At 35.7% G+C, this 22,621-nt stretch overlaps 1 protein-coding gene across 9 annotated transcripts in view; it reads right to left on the bottom strand.

Annotated features, from left to right (window-relative positions):
• The window catches only part of PAM (peptidylglycine alpha-amidating monooxygenase), a 280,315-nt gene that overhangs the window by 103,578 nt on the left and 154,116 nt on the right, over positions 1-22,621 (bottom strand). For all 9 annotated transcript variants that reach the window (XM_017511776.2, XM_017511778.2, XM_017511777.2 and 6 more), the window contains 2 exons: positions 22,201-22,258; positions 10,456-10,543 (listed from right to left, as the gene is read on the bottom strand). In XM_017511776.2, coding sequence (XP_017367265.1) covers positions 10,456-10,543; positions 22,201-22,258 — 146 coding nt within the window. The remainder of the gene's footprint in view (positions 1-10,455; positions 10,544-22,200; positions 22,259-22,621) is intronic.

Here is a 22,621-nt window from a genome sequence, read left to right as displayed (position 1 = left end):
CAAGCATTACATAGATGGTCTGTATAAACCAAAGCTAATGCAGCAGAAATCTGGACTAAAAAACATACGTATTTCCCTTTTGGCGAACACTGTTGTTGTCAACAAATCTGGCCATAGCAACAAATAGTGCCTACCATCAGTGGGGTGACCAATACAAGTGTGTCCCTCTTAAGAGTTCTTTTTGGTTTGTTTGTTTTTTAGAGATGGAGTTTCACTCTTTCTGCCCAGGCTGGAGTGCAATAAGGCAATCTTAGCTCACTGCAGCCTTTGCCTCCTGGGTTCAAGCGATTCTCCTGCCTCAGCCTCCCAAGTAGCTGAGATTTCAGGTGCCCGCCACCACACCGGGGTAATTTTTTGTATTTTTAGTAGAGATGGGGTTTCACCATGTTGGCCAGGCTAGTCTTGAACTCCTGATCTCAGGTGATCTGCCCGCTTGGGCTTTCCAAAGTGTTGGGATTACAAGCATGAGCCACTGCACCTGGCCTCTCAAGGGTTATTGATCTTATGCATGCATGACGTTTTGAGTTTATGAATACCAGAATGCATTAATAAGTTGTATCATATTGTGCAAGTTACTTAATCTTACCAAGCCTTAGTTTTCTCTCATGTAAAATAGGGATAATTACACTTAGATCACCGAGTTATTCTGTAAATCAAATGAGATATAAGTGAAAGCACTTTATAAACCTCAAAGTGTTATTCCAGGACAATGAATTATTTAACAAAACATTCACTTTATTTGAAGATTCACTGTTGAGAGAGTGTCACAGGGTGAAAAGAGCACCCAAGCAGAAAGACAGATCTGGGGTTCAATTCCAGAACCACCCCTTAGCAGCTCTGTATCTCGGCCATATTTGTAAGCCCTCAAAGGCCCAGTTCCTATTTGGAAACCTCTGTGATAGGGCTGTTGCAGTGATGCGTATAAGGCACTCAGTGTGGTAGCTCAGATATCTGGTAGATCCACATTAATAAATGGAAGGTGTCTGACTTGAAACCACACATTTTTCCCCATTATAATATATCTCTTAGTTCTTTTCTATTATTCAATTAGATTTAATCAAAACATTTTTAGGCTACATTTTTATGTTGCTTTTATATATTTGTGTTTTGAAAACTGGGACCAAAAAAGGTGAGTCAGGTGTGTAGGCAGATCTGAAAAGCTTGAAGACTATAAAAGACAAGGACAAATACAGCTTCTTGAGACAGAGGTTGGCTCATACAGAAAAAAATGTACACTGCCCCTGACTTGGATGAGATGTAAAGACAGACTGTGATGGCTCCATAAATAGGTTAGAAAGTGAAGCTAGAAACCCAGAAAACATCCATGTTGCACATAGGAAAACCGCTGGTAAGAAGTTCCTTCAGACTCGGAGGCAGGGACTCTTACTGTGTTTCTGCTTCTTGCCAGAAATGAGATTGGAAGATAGGCAATGAGTGCAGACAACTGTGTTATCTGTCTGAACTAAGGGATGAGGGACCCAGAACCAGGAGGTCTTGATAAGGTTATGCTTAGCAAAGTGTTCTTGCGTCTATTAATCAGGCTGTAGAAAGAGATTGTGTAATGCGTAATATAAAACACATCAACCAGTGGTTTCTTACTCTTCACTGTCAAATGCAATATACTTATGATGACGGATCATTACCATGTGAGAATTGTATGTTGGAACAAATGTCTGTGACATCCTTGTGCCAAGTTTGCTAAAAGACTCAGGATGTTGGATGGTGCCCAAAAGCAAAATTTTCCTTCCTGGCCTCATGCTATAATAGTTAAAGAAATGATATTGTCAAATGTGATGAACTTTGTATCTCACTGCTGTAAGCTACTAAAATTTAAAGATTTGGGTGGCGATTTTCAAAACTTTCAACAAAGATCATAAACATTACCAATGCCTAATGCCAATGTGATGACAGTCTTAGGTTAAACAGGGTAATTGTTTGGTCTGATATGGAAGTTGATTTTCTATGGATGACTAGAAAGAACCAGATTGAACTATAACAGAGAAAACTGGTTTAGGAACTTTTTCTAAGTTACACATTTGATTATGTAATTTGTTGGCTGAAAATTGTTCAAGTGCTTCCCAAAAATAACATGAAAATAAAATCCAAATCTTGTATCATAAAACACAAGACCTTTCATGATCTAGACATTGTCTCCAGGCAACACCCCTTTTTGAGTCCTGCCAAGTTGCTTCCAATTTCTAATCTCCCTTATTTCCATTACACTCTTTGCCTGAAATATCCCATCCCAGCTCTCTGCCTGAAAAACTTGTATTCACATTCTTCTCCAAGATTCAGTTCAAGCCTTCCTCCTCAGGGAAGTACTCTCTGACAACCCCCCACCCCCGACCAACTTCCATTCCTCATCCTAAGGCATTCCTCATCCTAAGTGTCAGCTTACTTCTCTCTCTCTACCCAGACTGAGTACTGAGTACAAGTACATAGATAATATCTTCATGCTGAAGTTGCAGCTTGAAACAAATGTTTGGTGAAACTTACCCTAGATGAGTTTTTAACTTTCCATGTACAGACACTTAAAGAACTGAATTAGCTTAAATTTTATTGCACTGTCAACTTCATGTAATCATATTTTTTGAAAAAAATTAGATTAACTTTTATAATAGAAACCAATAAATAGAAATCAATAAATACCAATTATTCTTTGCCTAGTATTTTGAATAAATCATCTTATATAAGAAAACTGACAGCAGATTGTAATTTAAAGTCGAATTAGCTCAGAGAGTTAAAGTAACTTCCAAAGGTCAAACAGCTAAACTATGGTTCAAAGCTCTGGTTGTCACAGTCCCTTCTATCTCAATTCTCGACACTGATTTATGGGCAGAGAATGATATTATGTGGAGATAAGCTTTGATTACTGCCGTTATTCCTGAACTAAGTTGCAATTTGTGCATGCAATTCTAAAATCAAATCTGAGATGAAGTTGTTTGTGACATATTCATAAAAAGACAATGATTTTATATTTTATTCTCTTATCAGGTCTGGTAAATAAGAGCTTCAAAGCAAACACACGTTTAATTTTTAAAACTCTGTTTTACAATAAAAAAATATAAGCCCAAGACATAGAGGTTGACTCACTGGAGAACACTGGGGCATTGAAACTAATCCTAAAACTCAATGGGAGGATTAAGAGGAAAAACAAGAGGCCGAGAGAAATGAGTTCTATAACTGACAACACAACAGAGTGGTAAACATTTCCATTTCCCATTTTAAATGAAGATGGCATTATATTTTCTCTATGTAAAATGACCAAAAAGAGAAAGATGGTATAGTATAATTCAGATTTCCAAAAAAAGGACCTATGAAAATAGAGGAGATTTTGACTAGTCTTACTAGTAAAAAGAGCCTTAAGGCTGGGAAGCAATGTAACTCTTGATCAATGGCTGTTGTAATTTCAGGCCTCATCAACCAGGTTTCTTTTTCTTATCATTCTAGTAGCTTCTCCTAAAGACTCCTCCAGATTAAATCGATTAAATTGTGGAAAGGTTCACATAGCTCCCTTGTGGTTTCTTAGTATTCATAGTAAAAATGATGAGAATTCGCATTTGAAAATAAAACTAGCCTGGATTCTTGGACCTTTCCTATAGAACCCTTTTCAAGTCTAATCCACGGGGAAACCATTCAGATGGCATGAATATTTTCTGACTGTGCCAAGCACTGAAAAGTGGTAGCTTGTCATTTTGAATTAACCAAGCATGACTGACTGTTAAAGTACTCTCTGGTTGTATCTGTTAAAGTCTATTTAAAATCCAAGGCTACTCAGGGAAGATCAGAACTGGTAACTCATTTCTTCTTTTGGCTAAAAATAATAATAATAATAATAATAATAAATGTCATGCCCTCAAGTTAAGTCTGTATAGCCTTAAATTCCAATTTTAATACATTACATATCTAACAGAACCACAGCAAGGAAAATTGACCTAAAGTTAGAAAATTTTTTAAAAAACACAACACAAAATCAATCACATGAGGGGATGGTCCTTACCTTTCAAAATGCATTCAGTATGAGTCAGATATTCAAATACTATTAACTGCTCTATAAACCCATAGAATATTTTCTCAAATCCAGACAATTCTATGTGAACTTCAATGCAATGGACAGACATTAACATATAGTAATTAGAAGGATACATAATGAAAGAGCAGGTAAGAATGGTGATTAAGAAATACCAGCTTGATAAATAGTATCACAGTAACTACCCACTACTCCTTTGCCTCAATAAGGTTAGACAGGCAGTAAGTCCATAAAAGCGAAGGGTGTATTTGTTTTGTTTATATGAAATTCTCAATGCCCAAGAAAGTGCTTGGCATATAGCGAATGATTAATATATACTTTATTAATAAATAAAAATAATGGCCATCCCTTCTATATGCCAGGTGCTACACTGAGCACATTACTTATATTACCTCATCTACCCTTCATGATGGCCCAATCAAGCTGCCAATGATTAGTAGCCTAATTTTACAGATGAGGAAACAGACCGATACAGGTTACATTCAATTTACTAATGTTTATTACAACTACCAGGGAGCAGAGCTGAGATCTGAAACCAGGATGTTCTGATTTCAAAGTTCCGGATCTACGCTAAATACAGCACTGCATTATAATATTGGTACTCTATTTAACATAAAGTACTAGTCTTGTGAGAAAAAATGCATTTGTTTCTATTAAAACAGCCAAAAGAGTTCCAACTATAACATTCTATTTTATAAAAGTTGACACTAGTCTACTAAGAATTGGGAAATTACCAAGGAACACCTATTAATACCTTTAATCCAATTAATCCTATTAATACCTTAATATTATTAGCCAGGGAACATTATCATTGGTGACTAGAAGTTAGAACCAGAGAACAACTGTGTTTTAAAAATTGATCCATTATACTATCCCAACATGCAATATGATAGGAATCTATTAAAATATTAAAGTGGGAAAAGGAAATGGATGCTATTAATTTTAACCTAGTAGTAATTTATGTCTAAACATTGCTACTGCACTCAATGACACATTTTACAGTGCTTAAAACAAGACACAGTGTAGATCTGGGAGATTCTGTTATTTTTACTTATACAGACAAGGATGTTATGTATATTAACTTTAGAAGTTTCGTATGGCAGAAAACACAAAGAGGGGGGTTGCAGAAGACACACTGAATCCTGCTGTTTATAGTGTGTGGATGACAAGTCCAGGATATGGAAAGGGAGCATAAGGACAGCATATGCAAATACTGCTCTCAACTAAAGAATCATTATCACTGTGAGGGAGGCAACAAAGCTGTGGACTTATTTGATGAAAATAACATCACCTTTAAAAAATAGACATTTAAATGAGTACCCAAGCAGCGTGTCTCACATACAGGCTTCTGTATACATATATATTTATATATTTTAGCCCCTTTCTCTTTCTACTTATCAGCAGCTGTAACCCTGTGGAGATAGCGGCATTTAAAAAGACACAGCAGGTGGTTAATAAATAGAAGCAGTTGAAAGGGATTTAAGCTAAAGCTTCATAAGATGGTAAGGCACTACTGCTTTAGCTTGAGAATGATTCCCAGTTCGAACAGCTGGAAATAGCCTCATTTAACCAGCTGGGATTTTTCTTCATCAAAAAACATCAAACAACCTGTAGAAGACATCTTTGGCTTAAGACTAGTTGGTCCTACGTGTCATTAGAAATGGCTTTAAAATCAAATATTAATAAGAAGAGCTAAAAATAAATTTAGCTATGCACAGAAGATCACACCAAAGTATAAGACTGGATACATAAGATGCCCACTCACTTTAGTCAACTAATATTTTAAACACAAAACATTGGGGTTTGCAATCCTAAATTGCTTTAAACCCTATGTCCTGTGCTCAGCAGAATAGAAAACGCAAAAGCCTACAATCTCACATTTAAAAAAGAAAGCACTCTAGAATTACCCCAAATGCCAACACAATTTGTACAAACAAAATATTATGATTTGAATCACTCATCATTTAAAAATATTGATTGTTAAGAGTAAAAACAGAATGAAGTAATTCATAGATGAATGCAATATTTAAATTTCCAAGATTTCAGTAAATTTTTATACTTAAATTACCCAGTTTTCAGCACCGTCACTGTATTACTGACTCTAAAAACTTCAAAAGAGCACCTGCTCACTTATGGCTCATATTCAGCTAATAAATTTGGGGAACTTAGAATTGTCATGTTTTGAATTAGGTCTATAGAGCACAAATAAAGTGCAACAGATCATGCTATTGCTATGCTTGCTCAAATCTTGGTGTTATTATTTTCTTTTGGTCCCTAGAAGGGGTTAATTGTCTCCTCCTCTAAAAGTTTGGGAAGAAGGTATTGGGGTTACATCTGACAGGTACTGTCTCCTTCTTTACATGGGTTAGCAGAGCTGTTTCTTTTCCATCAGCTGGTCCTTATTTGCATCCTCTAGAGGTATGTTAATTTGGAATTGAGCATCAGACCCACTCTAACTATAAAGGGACCACCCTACAGTATATTAAAAGGTTCAAATCAATGTACGCAATTTAAATGCACATGCATATAATTAACTAGACATATTACCAGTGTTAGCTGCTAATTTGGAATGAGACACAAAAGACTGGAATATGTGCAGAGGAAAAAAACTTTAAAATTAAAATGACTACATAATGAAAACTGCTTCATGCTGTGTCTAGTATTTTCATGTAAACTTAATATAACTGTAAATATATTTTAATGAACAGTAGAAAGAGGCAATTACAAAGAGCAAAGGAGGGCAGCACAACAGTGAAACATCATCAGAATAGCTCTTTCCCTTCATATTAAAAATGCTGCCTGAAGAATTATCACTTCATAATTTCAGGGGAAACATGTTTTCTATATTAAAGATACCTATTTGCCAACCTGCTGGCAATGAAAATGAAACACTCAAGTGAAAACAGGAGGAAATCCTAGCTAACAAACAGAAAAAAGAAAATCCAAGTTTGACATTTTGATGTTAAGATAGCTTTTTCCTCTTTCCTAAAACAGCTTTGTATTTCCTTATAAATTTCCCTAGAGTGTGAATGACTTCTGTATATTTTTAAGCATCAAAAACTGTTATAGGTATCATACTCAAAATACATGTGAAAGTTTAGGAGTCTTCATTTAAGTTCTATCTATATATTAGAATAATTGAATAATAGGTTTGTAACTGTAAAATGAGCGTGATCAACTGCATGACTCAAACATTTTAGAAAAATAATGCAAGACTTTTGACACTAATAGATTTTTGTTATGAGTACTGTAATTCAGATGAGAGAATAAGATGTTAAACAGCTGGAAAATATCCACTAACTGTCTGCAGGGCTGAGGCTGTGAGGCACTTGGGGTGGGGAGTGAAATATGTTTCTGTGAAGCAACTAAAAATTCTGGCTGTGAAATATCCTGTGAGCTCTAGTTCTTTAAAGCATAGATTTTACCAAATATTGGAATGTAAATAATGCATACTATCTTTAAATAAGAATATAAGGCCTGTGGCCAGGCACAGTGGCTCATGCCTGTAATCCCAGCACTTCGGGAGTCTAAGACAGGTGGATCACTTCAGGTCAGGAGTTCGAGACCAGCCTAGCCAACACGGCAAAGCCTCATCTCTATTGAAAATACAAAAATTAGCTGGCCACGGTGGCATGCGCCTGTAGTCCCAACTAGTCCCAGCTACTGAGGAGGCTGAGGCAGGAAAATTGCTTGAACACAGAAGGTGGAGGATGCAGTGAAATGAGTTCGCACCACTGCACTACAGCCTGGGTGACTTAGTGAGACTCTGTCTAAAAAAAAAAAAAAAAAAAAAAAAAAAAAAAAAAAAAATAGAACATAAGACGTGATTGTGGAAGTCAGAGTCAACAGAACGATTTTACTTGATGTATGTCTTCTAGTTTACATATCGAAAAGATCCCACTTTTAAATGTTAGACTTAAGCACTTTGGGCTTGGTTATAAGATGATGAATAATAGCATCAATTGTCCTTGTTTTATAGTTATAAATTCAATTATAACAGACCTACAAATTAAGTGGGACTATGGGATACAAAGAAAATATTTTAAAATCCATTTAAAATGATATGGGTGTAGTGTTATTAGGAAATGTAATTACTCAACGATGCAACTGACTGGCAAAACACAGTGAGCTGCTTGCTTGAGGTAAGTCAAGCAGTGCACACATCTCCAACTCCTAGAAATAATGCCTTTCCAATCAGACTCAGAATTTACATGTAATTGATGTTCATAGGATTATGGAATTTTAGAGCATAGAGAGGCTTTATAAATGGCCTAGTATAAGTCCTTTGCTAAAATGAAAAGAACTCTAACAGAGATGGGCTAAATAACCTACCCAAGGAATTCAGCAAGTTAGTTCACTGCTCTTTCATTCTACTGTGCTGCCTTTAAAGTAATAATTATAGCAAATGATACATGTAGCAATTACTCCACTCAAAATTTCTTTTTCACTTTCATTTACATTTTTCTTTGAAACTTCTCGTTCCGCAATATGGAAGACTTTTCGTCAATATATCTTATGGATTTAATTTCAAAATAGTTTAAGAATACTAATAAATATTTTAAAGTGGCTAAAATATTCCCTTAATGTGAGAACAGTGAGCTATACTTGATTCATTTCAGATAATTTTTCCTAACAATTAGAATTGGAATAGCATTAAGTGTCATTTTATTTTCTCACTCATTTCCTTAAACCAGGTGCAACAAAAGCAGACTTTAAAAGCTTACATTCCTTCTAGCTATTTTCAATGAGTCTAATCCAAAGGTAAATATTGGTAATTTCAGAAGGAATCATTTTAAAGCATAAAAACCAAAGAGTGTGATTTACTGAATAAGATTCAGGAAAAGCTGTCAAAAAATTATCTTTTAATCCCAGAATTTTATTTATAAAAATTTACTGAAGAGCATAAATGGGAATGTTGATATTGAAAGATATTAACTGTGATTTGCTGAGTCCGTTTTTACATAAACCCAGTCACATGAGTTGGGTTCCTATGTGATATGTCCCTTTCATCAAATAACTTAAGCCTATTAACAAATGCTTTGATGGTACTTGGTCCATGGAGATTTCTACTAATTGCCCTGTGCTTTTAACAGTTCCAAATACATATTATATTGTTTATTATAAAAACAATAAAAGAGCAGTTGCTGCTTGACTCACATCAGACATATGAATATTAGGATGCACAGGGAAAGACCCATCAGTCTATAGGATTATGTAGGGACAGGACCTCAAAACGGATTCCTTCTCAATGCAAAGCAAAGCACACCGGTTATTCAGACTATTAAATATGTAACAGTGATTCTGGGTCTACATGAAAAATATAAAGCTTAAAGCGTGTGGCTATTTTCAGAGTTCAGTGCTCTCCAAGAATGCCAAAGAACAAAATGAGAGGCACAATCTCAAACCATAATTATGCTGTAAACTTACAGGGGTAGAAAACATCTTATTTTTCCTAGAACCTCCCAAGCATCTGCTGCATCTCTGGCATGCGACAGGCACTTAATAGAGGTTTCTTGATTGTTCATGACATGATATTAAGACTCACCGTAGTGATTCAAATAATTTCTAATAATAATATCTAATTGCATAAATACTTGAATTAATAATTACTTGAATAAATAGGAGGCAGTGTGGTAAACTGGAAATGACAGTAGGTTTGGAATCAGACAAGCTAGGGTTCAATCTTTATCTTGCATCAACCAGTTATGTTACCTTGAACAACTTACTGAATCACTCTGAGCTTCAGGCTTCTTGTGTGTAAAGTGGAAATAACAATATTTGCTTTGCAGAGACATTAGGGTAAAATGAAATGGTAGGCCTACATCACCAGGCACAGTGTCTGAAGAAAGAGTGCTCAATGAACAGAACCATGGTGCTCTTTGGGTAGAATAATGAACCTTAAAAAATTCATATCAGAGTAACAATAACCTAAATTTTCAGACTTTGTTTACAAGCCTTCTGTACCTGGACATACTACTGTATAACAATATACATATATTTAATCTGTTTTATTTTAGATTCAGGAGGAACATGTTACATGGTATATTGTGTAATGTGGAGTTTGGGCATCTATTGAGCCCATCACTCAAACAGCGAACATAGGATCCAATGGGTAGTTTTTCAGCTCTTGCTACCTACTCACCCTACCCCTTTTGGAGTCCCTAGTTTCTGCTGTTTCCATCTTTATGTCCATGAGACATATATTTATGAACTCAGTGACAAAGGCTAATAGATATGTTCCATAGCAGACTAAATAACTAACTGTGATAAACCATGATAATCATGTGATGTCAATGAACAATGTTCTTTTTCTTAAAAAGTTCTGCTTATTTATTAACCAGTTGTAAAATACTTGCACAGATATACTTTGTAATTGTAAAACATATTTTCTACTCAATTCTATACTGTGAACCCGTTATCCTTACCAGTAACTTCCAGTGGATGAAGGCATATTGCATCCAAAAAGTAACATATGATGGACAGTATCCATACTGGCTCGAGGCTTGAAGTCAACTGTTATGAGAAAATAACACATGTATGTGAATGCAAGTCACACTTCTGTCCACAAAAGTCACAAAATACATCTCTGAACACTTCAAATACTTGTATAACAAAGACGTTTTGATGCTCTTGTGATCAAATGTCCTGTTTGTAAAAATTATCTTATTAAAGATAAGCATGACTTATGATTTGATTAATTTATTATCATGACTTATAATTTGATTAATTTATTAAAATTTATTAAAAGCATGACTTATAATTTGATTAAGATAGTAAAAAGGAAAAATAATAGGCTGACTATCACACACACACATACATTTTTTAAATGGAGGACCTCTTTTTAAAGTGGTGAGTGTATTGTAAGGGTATTAAATGAAAGCTGTAGGCTACGTATTCACAATATATTTCCTTTCAGACTTCAGCTGAGTGCTGAGCACCATAAAACACGGCACAACACTGTAGTAAAATAGAAACCACAGTGAGTGGTCAAATATGAGCACAAAATTTCATAACACAATTTTATTACCATCTTAGAATAACAACAGTACTGTAGTTATTCATATACATCACTGGGATGTATATGAAGAAACAATTTACCAGGAAAGAAAAATGAAAGTGGAAAATGTATTTTTACAAAAATACCGAAGACATAAAATTACTGTCCTGAATAAGCACGGTATACTTGTTAAAAGAGATCAGAAGCTATGTAATGACATTTCTCATTTTCTCCTAATAAGAGTTGTTGAAAGACATTAAAATAAGCAAGTGTATAGTTAAAACAGAGGAAAAAAATTAAAAATAAACTATATTATTATCTATGAAGTCCCTTTCCTAGTGTGGCTTTGGCTCATCCTTTTTTGACCTCATCAAAATGTTGTCCAGTATGCAATAGCAGTTTACCAGTCACCCTTGCACATAAAATGCTCAATAGCCCAAAATGATCTTAAATCTCAGGTGTGTACAAAACTGCATCTTTTAGCTATTTTGGTCTGTTTGATAAAATTAAGAAAACATCACTTATTGCTAGAAAGTGTATGTGAGACATGAGATCTTATAAAACAAAAAAAAATTCTTCATCAAACTACAGCACAATGACTTGCAAAGTGTGTCTGATAGAAAACATAGCACTATGTGCCAAACCTACTGTGTGCCATCTTGGCTTACAACTTTTGGAGGAGACAAAAATACCTTTCTTTTACTGCAATGAAAATAAGAACTTGAAGCCTAAAAATCAAATCTTGAAGTTTTCATACCACCATTTAAAATACTAACAAAGAGAAAATGGCTGAAAAATGGACTTGCTGTACCTTGAAGCTTGGTTTTCTATTACCAAAGAATACAGCAAGCCTAAGAGATGGAAGAAGATTCTTTGAAAGGAAAGAATCAATTGGAAGTTGCAACGGTTCACAATACCTAGAAAGTCATATTGTCATGAAGCCAAAGTTTGTTAGCAAAAGAAACAGAAGAAAGAAGGATTCTCCGCTATAGACCATTTTCAAGCTGAGTGCAGGATTTCTTTCCCCCCTTCCAGAATCCTACCAGGGACCTTTTCTGGGCCAAAAAGAAAATGGAAAAAGCCCTGAGGTAGGAGTACAGGTCTTTTATTCACCTTGATTTTATTTTGGTATATGATACAACTTTTAGTCTTATATTCATTTTTATCTAACTGTTTGTATTACTTTATGAACATCTATAACTTTTTGTCTAATTGTATCATCCTCCTCTCCTCTTTGCACCTTTTAAAAAAATATTCCCTCTGCCAATCCATGAGAGGTTGTCAAACAAAAAGCTGACCCCTCTGCTTTTTCAGAACCTATTTAGATGATTACATGATTTCCTCCCCTCAGCAGATCTTATTATGGGTGGATACATTTCCTACAACTGAATCATTCTTGGAATTTTGGTAATAAGCCAACATGGCCAAGTGCAGTTTATTCCAAGAATTAAATGGCTTGATGCAAAACAATGTTTCAAGCACCCGCTAAAAATTCAGGTGGAAGTATCCAGGAGGGAGTCAGAATTCTGTGACTCTTATTCAAGAAAGAGGTCAGAGAATTACATATTTGGGAAGCATTCAAAAATTGAACCCTGCAGCTATGAGGACAGATGAAAGTACCAGAAAGGGTAGTAGGAATCATAGAGAAGGCTCAAGACAGAGTTTTGGGGATAGCCCAGGGCTCTCAGGGTCTGTTTAGGAGACATCAGCAGTATCTTTTTTATACTAATGCAATGTGCATGCTGCTGTGAAACAAGGCAAAGACATTTCTGGAGAAAAAAGATCTATTAGTAATTTTAAAAAATGAAATATTAATAAGCAAATGATTCAGTTAAGGGCAGGGAAGAGAGCTGTTAGAAAAGTAATAGATATAAAAACAACAACATATCAACTCTGTAGCTTTTCATTAGGAAGGAAAGAAAACAGTTTGCCTGGGCCCTTGCTTATATAAGAGACTCTTCCAACTGTCCTTTGTAAAGTAAAGGGCAAATCTTAATCAAATTAGAACTTCTCTAACCATTTTCTGATTTTTTTCTCCTTCTGATATACATTTTAAGTACCACTTATTTCTTTACTTTGAACTCTAGGTATGTGTTTAATTTTTGCTTCTAAAATGAGAAGCAACTCTGTCTTTAAGTGGTAGTAAAAGAAAATTCTTCAGAGTTCCCTTTCACAAAATCATATTTTCATTGACTCATATATTCCTCCAGAAACTCCAGATCTAATTTAAATGCTAAGTATATTAGAAGTACACAGCAAAAACAAGCAACTAACCATCATTTTTCATATCCTAAAGAAAAAGTATAATATCTAAATATTTATATAATTATAGCTCAAAGTACAATTCATTGCAAGTTGAAATGAAAAGGAATATCAAATCAAAATGTAAATCTAAAACAAACAGTAGATGCCTTAAAATAAAACAGTGCTTGGACAATTTCACTGAAGAGCTGCTGCCAGTGGTGGAGAGTGGCAGGCTGGGAAAGGATTAGTCTGACAGGTTCATTTCAGGAATTTGCTCCATTCCTGCTTATTATGCCTGGCTTTGCAAAATAAGACCCCACCCCTATTGAATTCTAGGTTTGCTAGGCACAAGACACACACGTGACTATGCAGGAGATGTCAACACAATACATAATAGAATATGGAAAAATACTTCAGAATAACATCTTAAAAATAAATGTTTCCTTTCTTTTTTGCCCATCACGCACCAAAGAAATAAAGGATCCAAGGGGGATAGAGCTAGAGGATAATAAAGGAAACAGCTGCATTTAAGTGTGTGATTCTGACAGGCAGAATAAACAAAGACAGCCTTGGGATGGTGAGAAACAGTGCAAAACACAGCCTCAAGAGAATGCAAAGGAATATTATATCCGATAAGATTAAAAGTGCCACTGACTCTTCTAACTCAATAATAAGATGACAGTTGTTTAAGTGGAAAAGGTACTTCAGTCTCAATGGGAGCTAACAGTTCAGATTGCCTGATGTATGAGATCAGGGAACATTTTACAGGCGAGTAAGTCCTGGGAATGAAATACCTTTGCAGGACTAAGACTCCAAAAAAGTGTTTCACACACAGTAATGAAAGGAAATCTGATGTCACTGAAAGCACACAGGTTGGAGGATTTCTCAAAGGATGTCATCTGAAATGGAAGACTTGAAAGTATGTGTGCGGATGACATGTTGAAAAGAGAGATGTCTAGGTCGAAAATCTGGAGTTGTGAGCAAAATTTCTCCTCACTGCATGGGGTTGTTTGGGGTTTATGGGCTCTTTTAGCTAACATCAGACTATAATCAGGGCCGCAGAATTCTCTAAGAATGTGACCTAAGAGAGAATGTCATTTAGTTCTCCACTTTTCCCTTTGAAGTGGATATCCAAGTCTGCATGTTAAATTTTGATTTTTCTGCCAGACATAGGACATGGAAAGATTCTGAAGAACACACACAACCAAGTAGAGAAACCAGCGATTTTGGAGATGTTCATGTATATATAACCAGCTCTAAATTACCATTGGAAATGGCAGGAACATTCTTTTTAGCTAAAAATATTCAGTAGAGGAATGCTACAGACCGTAGATAATAACCCCTTGAATAAAAACAAACTGACTTGCAAATTCAAGTTTGGATCTGAAGAACTTTGGCATTCTAGAATTGTTGCCTGTATATGTTAGGGATAACCATTGCTAACTTTCATTTTCCCTCCCAATGTAATCATGTTATACACTGTAAATACCTTAGTTTGCCATGGTTATTTTTACATGTTATTAAATAATTTTTTTAAGCAGCCATTTTTAGCCTGAGCTTTACATTATTACCTATGTAACTTGGTAAAAATACAAGTGCCTAGAGTCAATCTAGATCAGTTCCTCCTCACCTCCCCCATCAACATCTCAACCAAATCTCCAGCGGTTATTCCCAGGTAAATGTATCTTTTAAAGGTTTCACAGGGGAATCATCAGTAATTCTGACTACAGTTCCCATTTAAAGTGACTGAAAATACTCTACTATGTGAGAATACTCTGAGTTTATCAACTCTTCTTAGTTAGATTGGCATTGTATTGCTCCTTTAAATGTACAGGACAAAGAGTAAAAGCAGATTTCTTTGAAAGTAAATTTATAAAGAGGTTCTAAAGATAAAAATTAATTGACATTTCAGAATTATTTTATTCAAAGAGACCACTGGAACTCTGTATTATATCATGCAATTTTAGCTATATCACCTAAAATCTTTTTAGTGCTGAGATCTGAAGCAGGCAAAGGATGCCTCTAGTGATTGTGTTCCTATCTATGATAGTCAGTATTCTAAGACTGTTTGTGTTTTCAAGCCATATTTAATATTAAGAGAATTGGGAAAGTGTAAGATTCAAGAAAATACATTATAAAAGATATGTCATGATTAAAAAAACTTACAGGCCCTAAAATCTTAACTACTAACATTTCTTTATTTCCAAAAAATAAAGATTATGCTTTAAAAACTGCTCAAAGGAACTGAAGATAGTAATGCTTTAAATTGCAATTTAAGTTTAGGATACATTCAGCCTTAACGTTCATAATCTTGCAGTTGGGCCAAAAAGGTACAGATAAATGTAAAGCTCACAGCACCATAGTCTATTTGCCAGCATGTTAAAAACCACCGCAATGGCACATTACATTATCTCCTGCAAGCTTTCCCCGTAACCATGAAGCAATTCTGTACTAAAATAAAGACCTTTTGCTTGAACATGTTTAATCAGAAAGCTTAATAGTGAAACTGTCATTAACTCCTACTAGTATGGACAATGATACATCACTGGTAAAGAATGCTCACGGTGGTTTATGGGGACTTTGAGCTGCTGCCACCAAATTAACTAAGAAATAAGGTGCCTGAGCAAGCCTAAGTACTGAACATAAATTTCAAATAAAACAATCCTCACTCCTGAATAAAGAAATTTCAACACACACAAAAAAACAAAATTTCTGGAAGATATATCTTTTAAAAGTAAACTCTATGGAATGTACCAGACTAAAGAATCAATAAACAAACTTCATCAGCCATGCTACGCATGATAAAACAGCATAAGCTTCACTAAGTCCTGTTTTTCTAATGTTCCTATAATAGTCCACTATTAATTTCCTACAGAATCAAGCCCATACCCTTCTTCTAGCCTCTTCTAGCTTTTTAAGGCCGTGTATAACATTGTGCCCGTCTCCTAGCTCACCATATTTCCAATATGGCAACCCTTACATCCACTCTTCATTATCATCAGGCAGCCACCCTCACTTAATAATCACAACTACTAACATTTACTGAGGGCTTTCCACATGCCAGGCACTCATTTACTTCTCAATAACCCTATGAGTCTGGTTCTTTGTCCTCCCAAATAGATGCGTCTTCAGGAGAAAGAGGTGAAGTAATTTGTTCCCTAGTAGTATAGCTGGAAAGCAGTGAGGCTGGGATCTGAACGTGGAGTGTTCTGGCCCAGAGCTGGTGCTCTTGTAACCATATATGATACTGTTTCTCATACTTGTGCCCAGTGTGTTTGGGCTCATACTGTGGGCCATTAAAATGTTCATCCCTTTGCATATTCAAATAGGCCATTTTCCCCAGTCCAGATGAAATCTTGCATACCTTTGTCATGAAATTTTCTCTGACTAGACCAAGTCCTAGTGATTTTTTAAGCGTTGACTACTAAAGCAGTTCCTTCTGAAATAGCTAGCTGGAGACGTGGGTGGGGGTACTGGAATGCAGCATTTTAACATTTCTTCATTAAAATAGCCATGTCAGCATGTCAGTGAATTTTTGGTGATCATTAGACGTACCTAATGGAATAAATTAGACATGGTTCCCACTCATCTCTCACTCTTTTTTATTACTTGAGAAAAGCCCAGGGGGTTGTTGGAGGTTGTCAACTTGGAAACATGGGTATTTTGGGGGACCAAAGGATAGAAACCATTTAAGAAATACTCTGAGACTCTGAGACAAGGTATATGGCAACTTCTCCTTCATGATTACAACCAAAAACATGGGCTTTATCCACTCATCTAAGTCTTCTACTGTATATGTCTTATTTGTGTTCTTGATCGTAGCTCTTTCCAAGTAGCTTTCGCTAAGAAACTAAGAGTTTTCCTGGGTGATTGCTGGAAAATACTCAGTGATCATCTGTGAGACAGGACTACTCATTACTCTTGTCGGAAAGAAGTCCTAGTTGAAGAGAGAGGGGAAAGGATACTTAGTCAAGTAACTGGAAGCAGAAAGGTAACAGAATGATTAAATGGGGATGGGGACTCACACACATGCATTCACACATATGCATACATACACAGACACTCTCTTTTATTTACTGCTGCCAAACCATAAAACATATAGATACAAACATGTACCCTGCCAGGCCTCGGTCTTTATGTCATACTATCTAGTGACCCAGAAACATGATCAAATTGAATTGTTCATGCAGTCCTTGAAGTATCCGAACATCACTTGATCATGTGCTTTGTTTAGGAGCCATAATTCTCAGCAAACTAACACAGCAACAGAAAACCAAACACCTCATGTTCTCACTCATAAGTGGGAGCCAAACAATGAGAACATATGGACACAGGGCGGGGAACATCACACACCAGGGCCTGTCTGGGGGTGGGGGGCTAGGGGAAGGATAGCATTAGGGGAAATACCTAATGCAGATGACGGGTTGATAGGTGCAGCAAACCACCATGGCATGTGTATACCTATGTAACAAACCTGCATGTCCTGCACATGTACCCCAGAACTTAAAGTATAATGACAAAACAACAACAACAAAAAACATTTGGAATGATTGAAATCTAACTTGGCAATTCTGCAACAGAAACTGTTCTACATTCAAGAGAGAAGGCCAAGGAAATAAAAAAAAAAACAATGAATCATTAGATTAATTTCAACTGTTTCTAAATTCAATGGCTTCTATCTCATTTATGTAGTGCAATTTGATAGATAGGGACCTGTCATCATTCACTAAGAAAAAGACACAATTATTTACAGGTCATCCATGTCAGGGAAAGCAAGTGGATGAAGATGACAGTCAAATTTCTTGGCTGAGTGGGCTGCTGTCAGAGCCAATTCCTCTGAGTGTCTGCAAAACACCTTTTAGACAGCACTACAGTTCAGTGGTCAAATGCAGATATTATCATACTTTCACCCATTCAAATTCTATGGTTTCTTATTAAAATAACAAACAAAAACAACGCCCTAGGGAAAGCTATAATTTTGTTCGAAATACAAAACTTATTTTTGTCTTCATCATTGCATTTCTCTAAACACCTACTTTAATTCACATTCAATAATTAAATACAGTTATATAAACACATCGTACATGCTACATGCTCACATGTAAATATAACAGGCATAGCTACATATGAATTCCATAATGACCATGATGGTATTCCCTCAAAATTTAGAAATATGTTTAAGATGGGTTACATAAACAGCATATAAACACAAAGCCAAAATAATGAGTTATTCAATCCAATTTTGACTTTTATCACCAACATGAGAGTCTGTCCTAGTTCTTATAAACAATGTAAAGTGTATTTTTCTTTACGATTTTCGTAATTTTCTTCATAAATTTGAAAAGTTCAAGAAGAAAGTCCTTTTTATATGTTTTAACACTTTTTTTCTTATCTAGAATTCTGCTAGGCTGTGACTTCCTTAAACTTGCATCATGCTTCATATCCTTGTTACCCAATAACTTACATGCAGCAGAATTTGAAGTTTGCTGAATTAATGCACAATGGCCTTCCATGTAAAAAAAAAAAAAATTGATTCTTTACATTAGAATATAATTCAAGGTAAAAAGATAAATTATCTACTATTTGAAACGCTGAGTCAGAAAATGGTCTAACAAAAGCCTTTTTTTTTTTTTTTTTGAGACAGAGTCTTGCTCTGTCACCAGACTGGAGTGGAGTGACGTGATCTCGGCTCACTACAACCTCTATCTCCCAGATTCAAGCGATTCTTGTGCCTCAGCCTCCCGAGTAGCGGGGATTACAGGTGTGCGCACCATGCCTGGCTAATTTTTCTATTTTCAATAGAGATGGGGTATCACCATGTTGGCCAGGATGGTCTCAGTCTCCTGACCTTGTGATCCACCTGCCTCGGCCTCCCAGGGTGCTAGGATTCCAGGTGTGATCCACTGTGCCTGGCCACAAAAGCCTTTTTTAGTGTTCCCTTGTGTATTCAACAAGCATTTATGAGTCTGTGCCATATCCTGCTGGGATACAAAAATTTAAAGAGGCACAGATAATGAAAACAGAAGGTATAAAATCATTAAGTGTCTTAAGGAAAGAATAAACAAACAGAATGACTATGAAAAATAAAAAATAATTAAAAACAGAAAAGAACGAACAAAGTATTATGGGTTTTTACAGCTCTTCACTTACAACTGTGTCTAATGTCAGGATAAAGCATTTTGAGATCTGGAATTTGGGACAATCACAAAATGGCTGTAGCTTCATTCTCTATGCCATCAGAATCCCTTAGAATGGAAAAGCCTTGGTTACCTTACAGGCAAAACTTTCACTCTGGGACTCTGGAAAAGCTATGTATGCTCACTCTCCCAACATATAACTACATATCCAAGCCCCTTTCCTTCTACAAATCTTTAAATCTTCATGTGTATTTGTTATTTATTTTGTAAGATGGCTTGAGGTTTATTTTTCCTTTGGCAAAACTGGCCAGAGTGTACACGGTACGGAGTGAAGGTAAAGGAATGAAATAATAACTGTATTTGATGTGAGGAAGAAAGAACGGTGCTGCTCTTGCTATATTTTAGCTCCAGCTAAGCACTTGGTAACTTTGTTCATTTCTTCCTTTGTATCACTATTCCCACACCCAAATCTGAACTACAACCAGGTTAATACATAACTAGTAAAAAGCTTAAGCAGATTCCTTAACCTCTCTGAACTTCTGTTTCTTCTCCTGAAAATTGGCTTAAATATATTTAAGTTTCAGTATCTTATAGTATCTGGCAGGCCCTTAGTAAACAATAGCAGGTAGTGATGATAGTAATAGTCTAGTGATTACATAAATGAGAATTCCATACAAAGTAGTGTCTTAGCACCCGATTAAATCACAGATACAAATGTTCCTGTCTCTGTTTCTCAAGCTATGAAATGAGACTATCTACAGGGTTGTCTTAAGAATTAATGTGATAATACATGAAGAATTTCCTTTACTTATCTTTTTATATAAATGATTATTTGCTAATTGTCTCAGTTTTCCATTTTCCAGTTCTTATTTTTCTAGACTTAAACTTTGTGGTTGCTGAATTATGTAAACAACAGTAACCACGAACCACCTGGGCACAGTTCATTAAAGGGCTCACAACTGATTGTGAACAGGGAACAGAAAGTTTCAGTATTCATGCAATCCTCCAAGTAATAAAGAAAGAAAGAAATACTGAAAATAGTTCTTAATCTTAGAAGACCTTTTAAGGACCTCTGTACTTGGAATAGTTTAATCATAGAAGAAAAGTGCTCAGGAAAGTATGAAAATATTTACCATTCTTGTTCTCATATAGACCTTTATGTGTTTCCTGTGAATATTTTACTTGACTGAATATATTCATTTGTATTTTTTCATTTTAAATTATGTGAACATAAACACATTTATATTAGGAGAGCAATAATACACAGGATATATATTTATAGTCCTTACAGTCACTAGTTCTAAAACCATGTACTACCACCAATCTCCAGAAACAAACCTATTCATGTGAGACGTGTAATAGTGCTGTAACACATGACTGCCATATTCACACAGGTGTTCAGGGTGGCCTTCTCTTCAAAGCTCGGGTGAAAACAGGGCTCAAAACAACCCCAGAACTTGGACAAAGAAAATATAAATTAGGAAAAATAAATTCATGTAGAATTTCTTTTGTGAATAAATATTATTTTCTCCTAGGTAGCCAAGTATGTGGATATGAAATTAAGGAAAGTTTTCTGGCTCAGGCTTTAATGATGAATTGATATCCTGAATAATATTTAGTGTTACTCAAGCACTGCAGTTAGAAACTTACATTGCTTTTTCTTGAAAGATACTCAATTCAGGATATGGGAGCACTTTGCTCCCTAACTTTTTCTTGGTAATATCCAAATATTATACAATGTCATCAGTGTTCAACTTCGTATGGTCTTTCATTCTTAGGAATTAACTATGCCGCAAATTTTGTTGAGAGTGTTTTTAAAGTTTGTATTTTCTGTTGTGATTGCCACCAATGTGTGTGAATAAAGAATGCACATTGCTCTGGCTTTGCAGGTCTATAACGTCCATTCCTGTGGGAAAAACCTCATGAAAATTCATCATCAGACTGCCCCAAGGCTACTGTACACATTTCACAATTTACATAATAGCCATTTCAGACATCCCACTTGAAGATCAGTTTCAGGGGACCGAAGTACCACTACCATCACTTTCCAAAATCAACGTCTCAAATGTTTAAACATGAAGTAGAGAAAAGCCAAATATATAAATAATTTGCCAATCACAGCTCCTCCCTAAACAGTTAAATGTCTGTTATAAGGGATGTTTAAACTGAAACAACCTAGATGGAAACAGATGGTGCTTTGTCACTTTTCCTCTCTGATTTAAAGGCTCAGTTGGGGAAGGAACTGTCACTTAAGTGTTATCTTATTATAGAATATGAACAAGATAAATGTTCTTTTTTCCACTTCTTTTCTTTTCTGGCTCTCCTTTCCCTTCTTGTCCCTTCCTCCCTCCCTCCCTCTCTCCTTCCCTTCCTTTCTATCCATCTACCTGACAGGTAAAATCTTACATTCACCAATGTTGATTCTAAGTGCAGTCGATTTATAGCATGAACCAGCAGGTAAATAAACCGTCTGTTTAGTGGAGTGGAATTAAGCATCCTGCCACAGACAGAAAGCCAATACTATACAAATGGGACCACACAGTATTGGCAGTCATCGACGTCTACATGCAACTCCTTAACTACTACTAAGCATGAATCTCCCCAGATACAGTTTGTAATCTTGCCTCTCAGTGGCTCTTTCTAGTTTGTTTCTGCATTAGGCATGATAAATGCATTTTAGAAACTGACAGTAAAAGATTAATATGCTCATAACCCTCAAAGAGAACCTTTCACCGATTTGAAATAGCTGCCCTCCATTCAACTGCTGCTCCCCCAATCCAATTAATACTTACTCACGAAGGCTTCCTCATCCACTGGCAATCGCACTGACATGCAGAAGTATGTATCAGACTATTAAAAAAAAGATAAAAAAATCCAAATTAAACTGTTGCTGGTAAGGAAGAAATAATAACTATTAAAAGCATGGCCTCTATGACTGAAAAAAGTACTCAGTGTGGGTAGGTTTCCTGCTGAGGTTTGAGTGCCAGGTGAGTGGAAGGGCTAAGTCCAGAACATAGATACCCTAAAAGTTTGTCTAAGACTCTTTCCTAAACAACTTTAGATCCTATTTATAAAACCAATCATCATGAATGATATTTCTAATACTGTCACAGTTAAAAGGCAACATTTTAAATGCTTTTACAAAAAGAGTAGAACAATTTAATGCATTTGATTTCAATATGGTAGAAGTTAGCTTTGACCTTCTTTGCTTTT

This window comes from Cebus imitator, unplaced genomic scaffold (genome assembly GCF_001604975.1).
Source record: "Cebus imitator isolate Cc_AM_T3 unplaced genomic scaffold, Cebus_imitator-1.0 Scaffold452, whole genome shotgun sequence".
Lineage (NCBI taxonomy): Eukaryota > Metazoa > Chordata > Mammalia > Primates > Cebidae > Cebus > Cebus imitator.
Note: the sequence above shows the minus strand (reverse complement) of the source record. Positions and strands in the feature narration are given on the sequence as shown.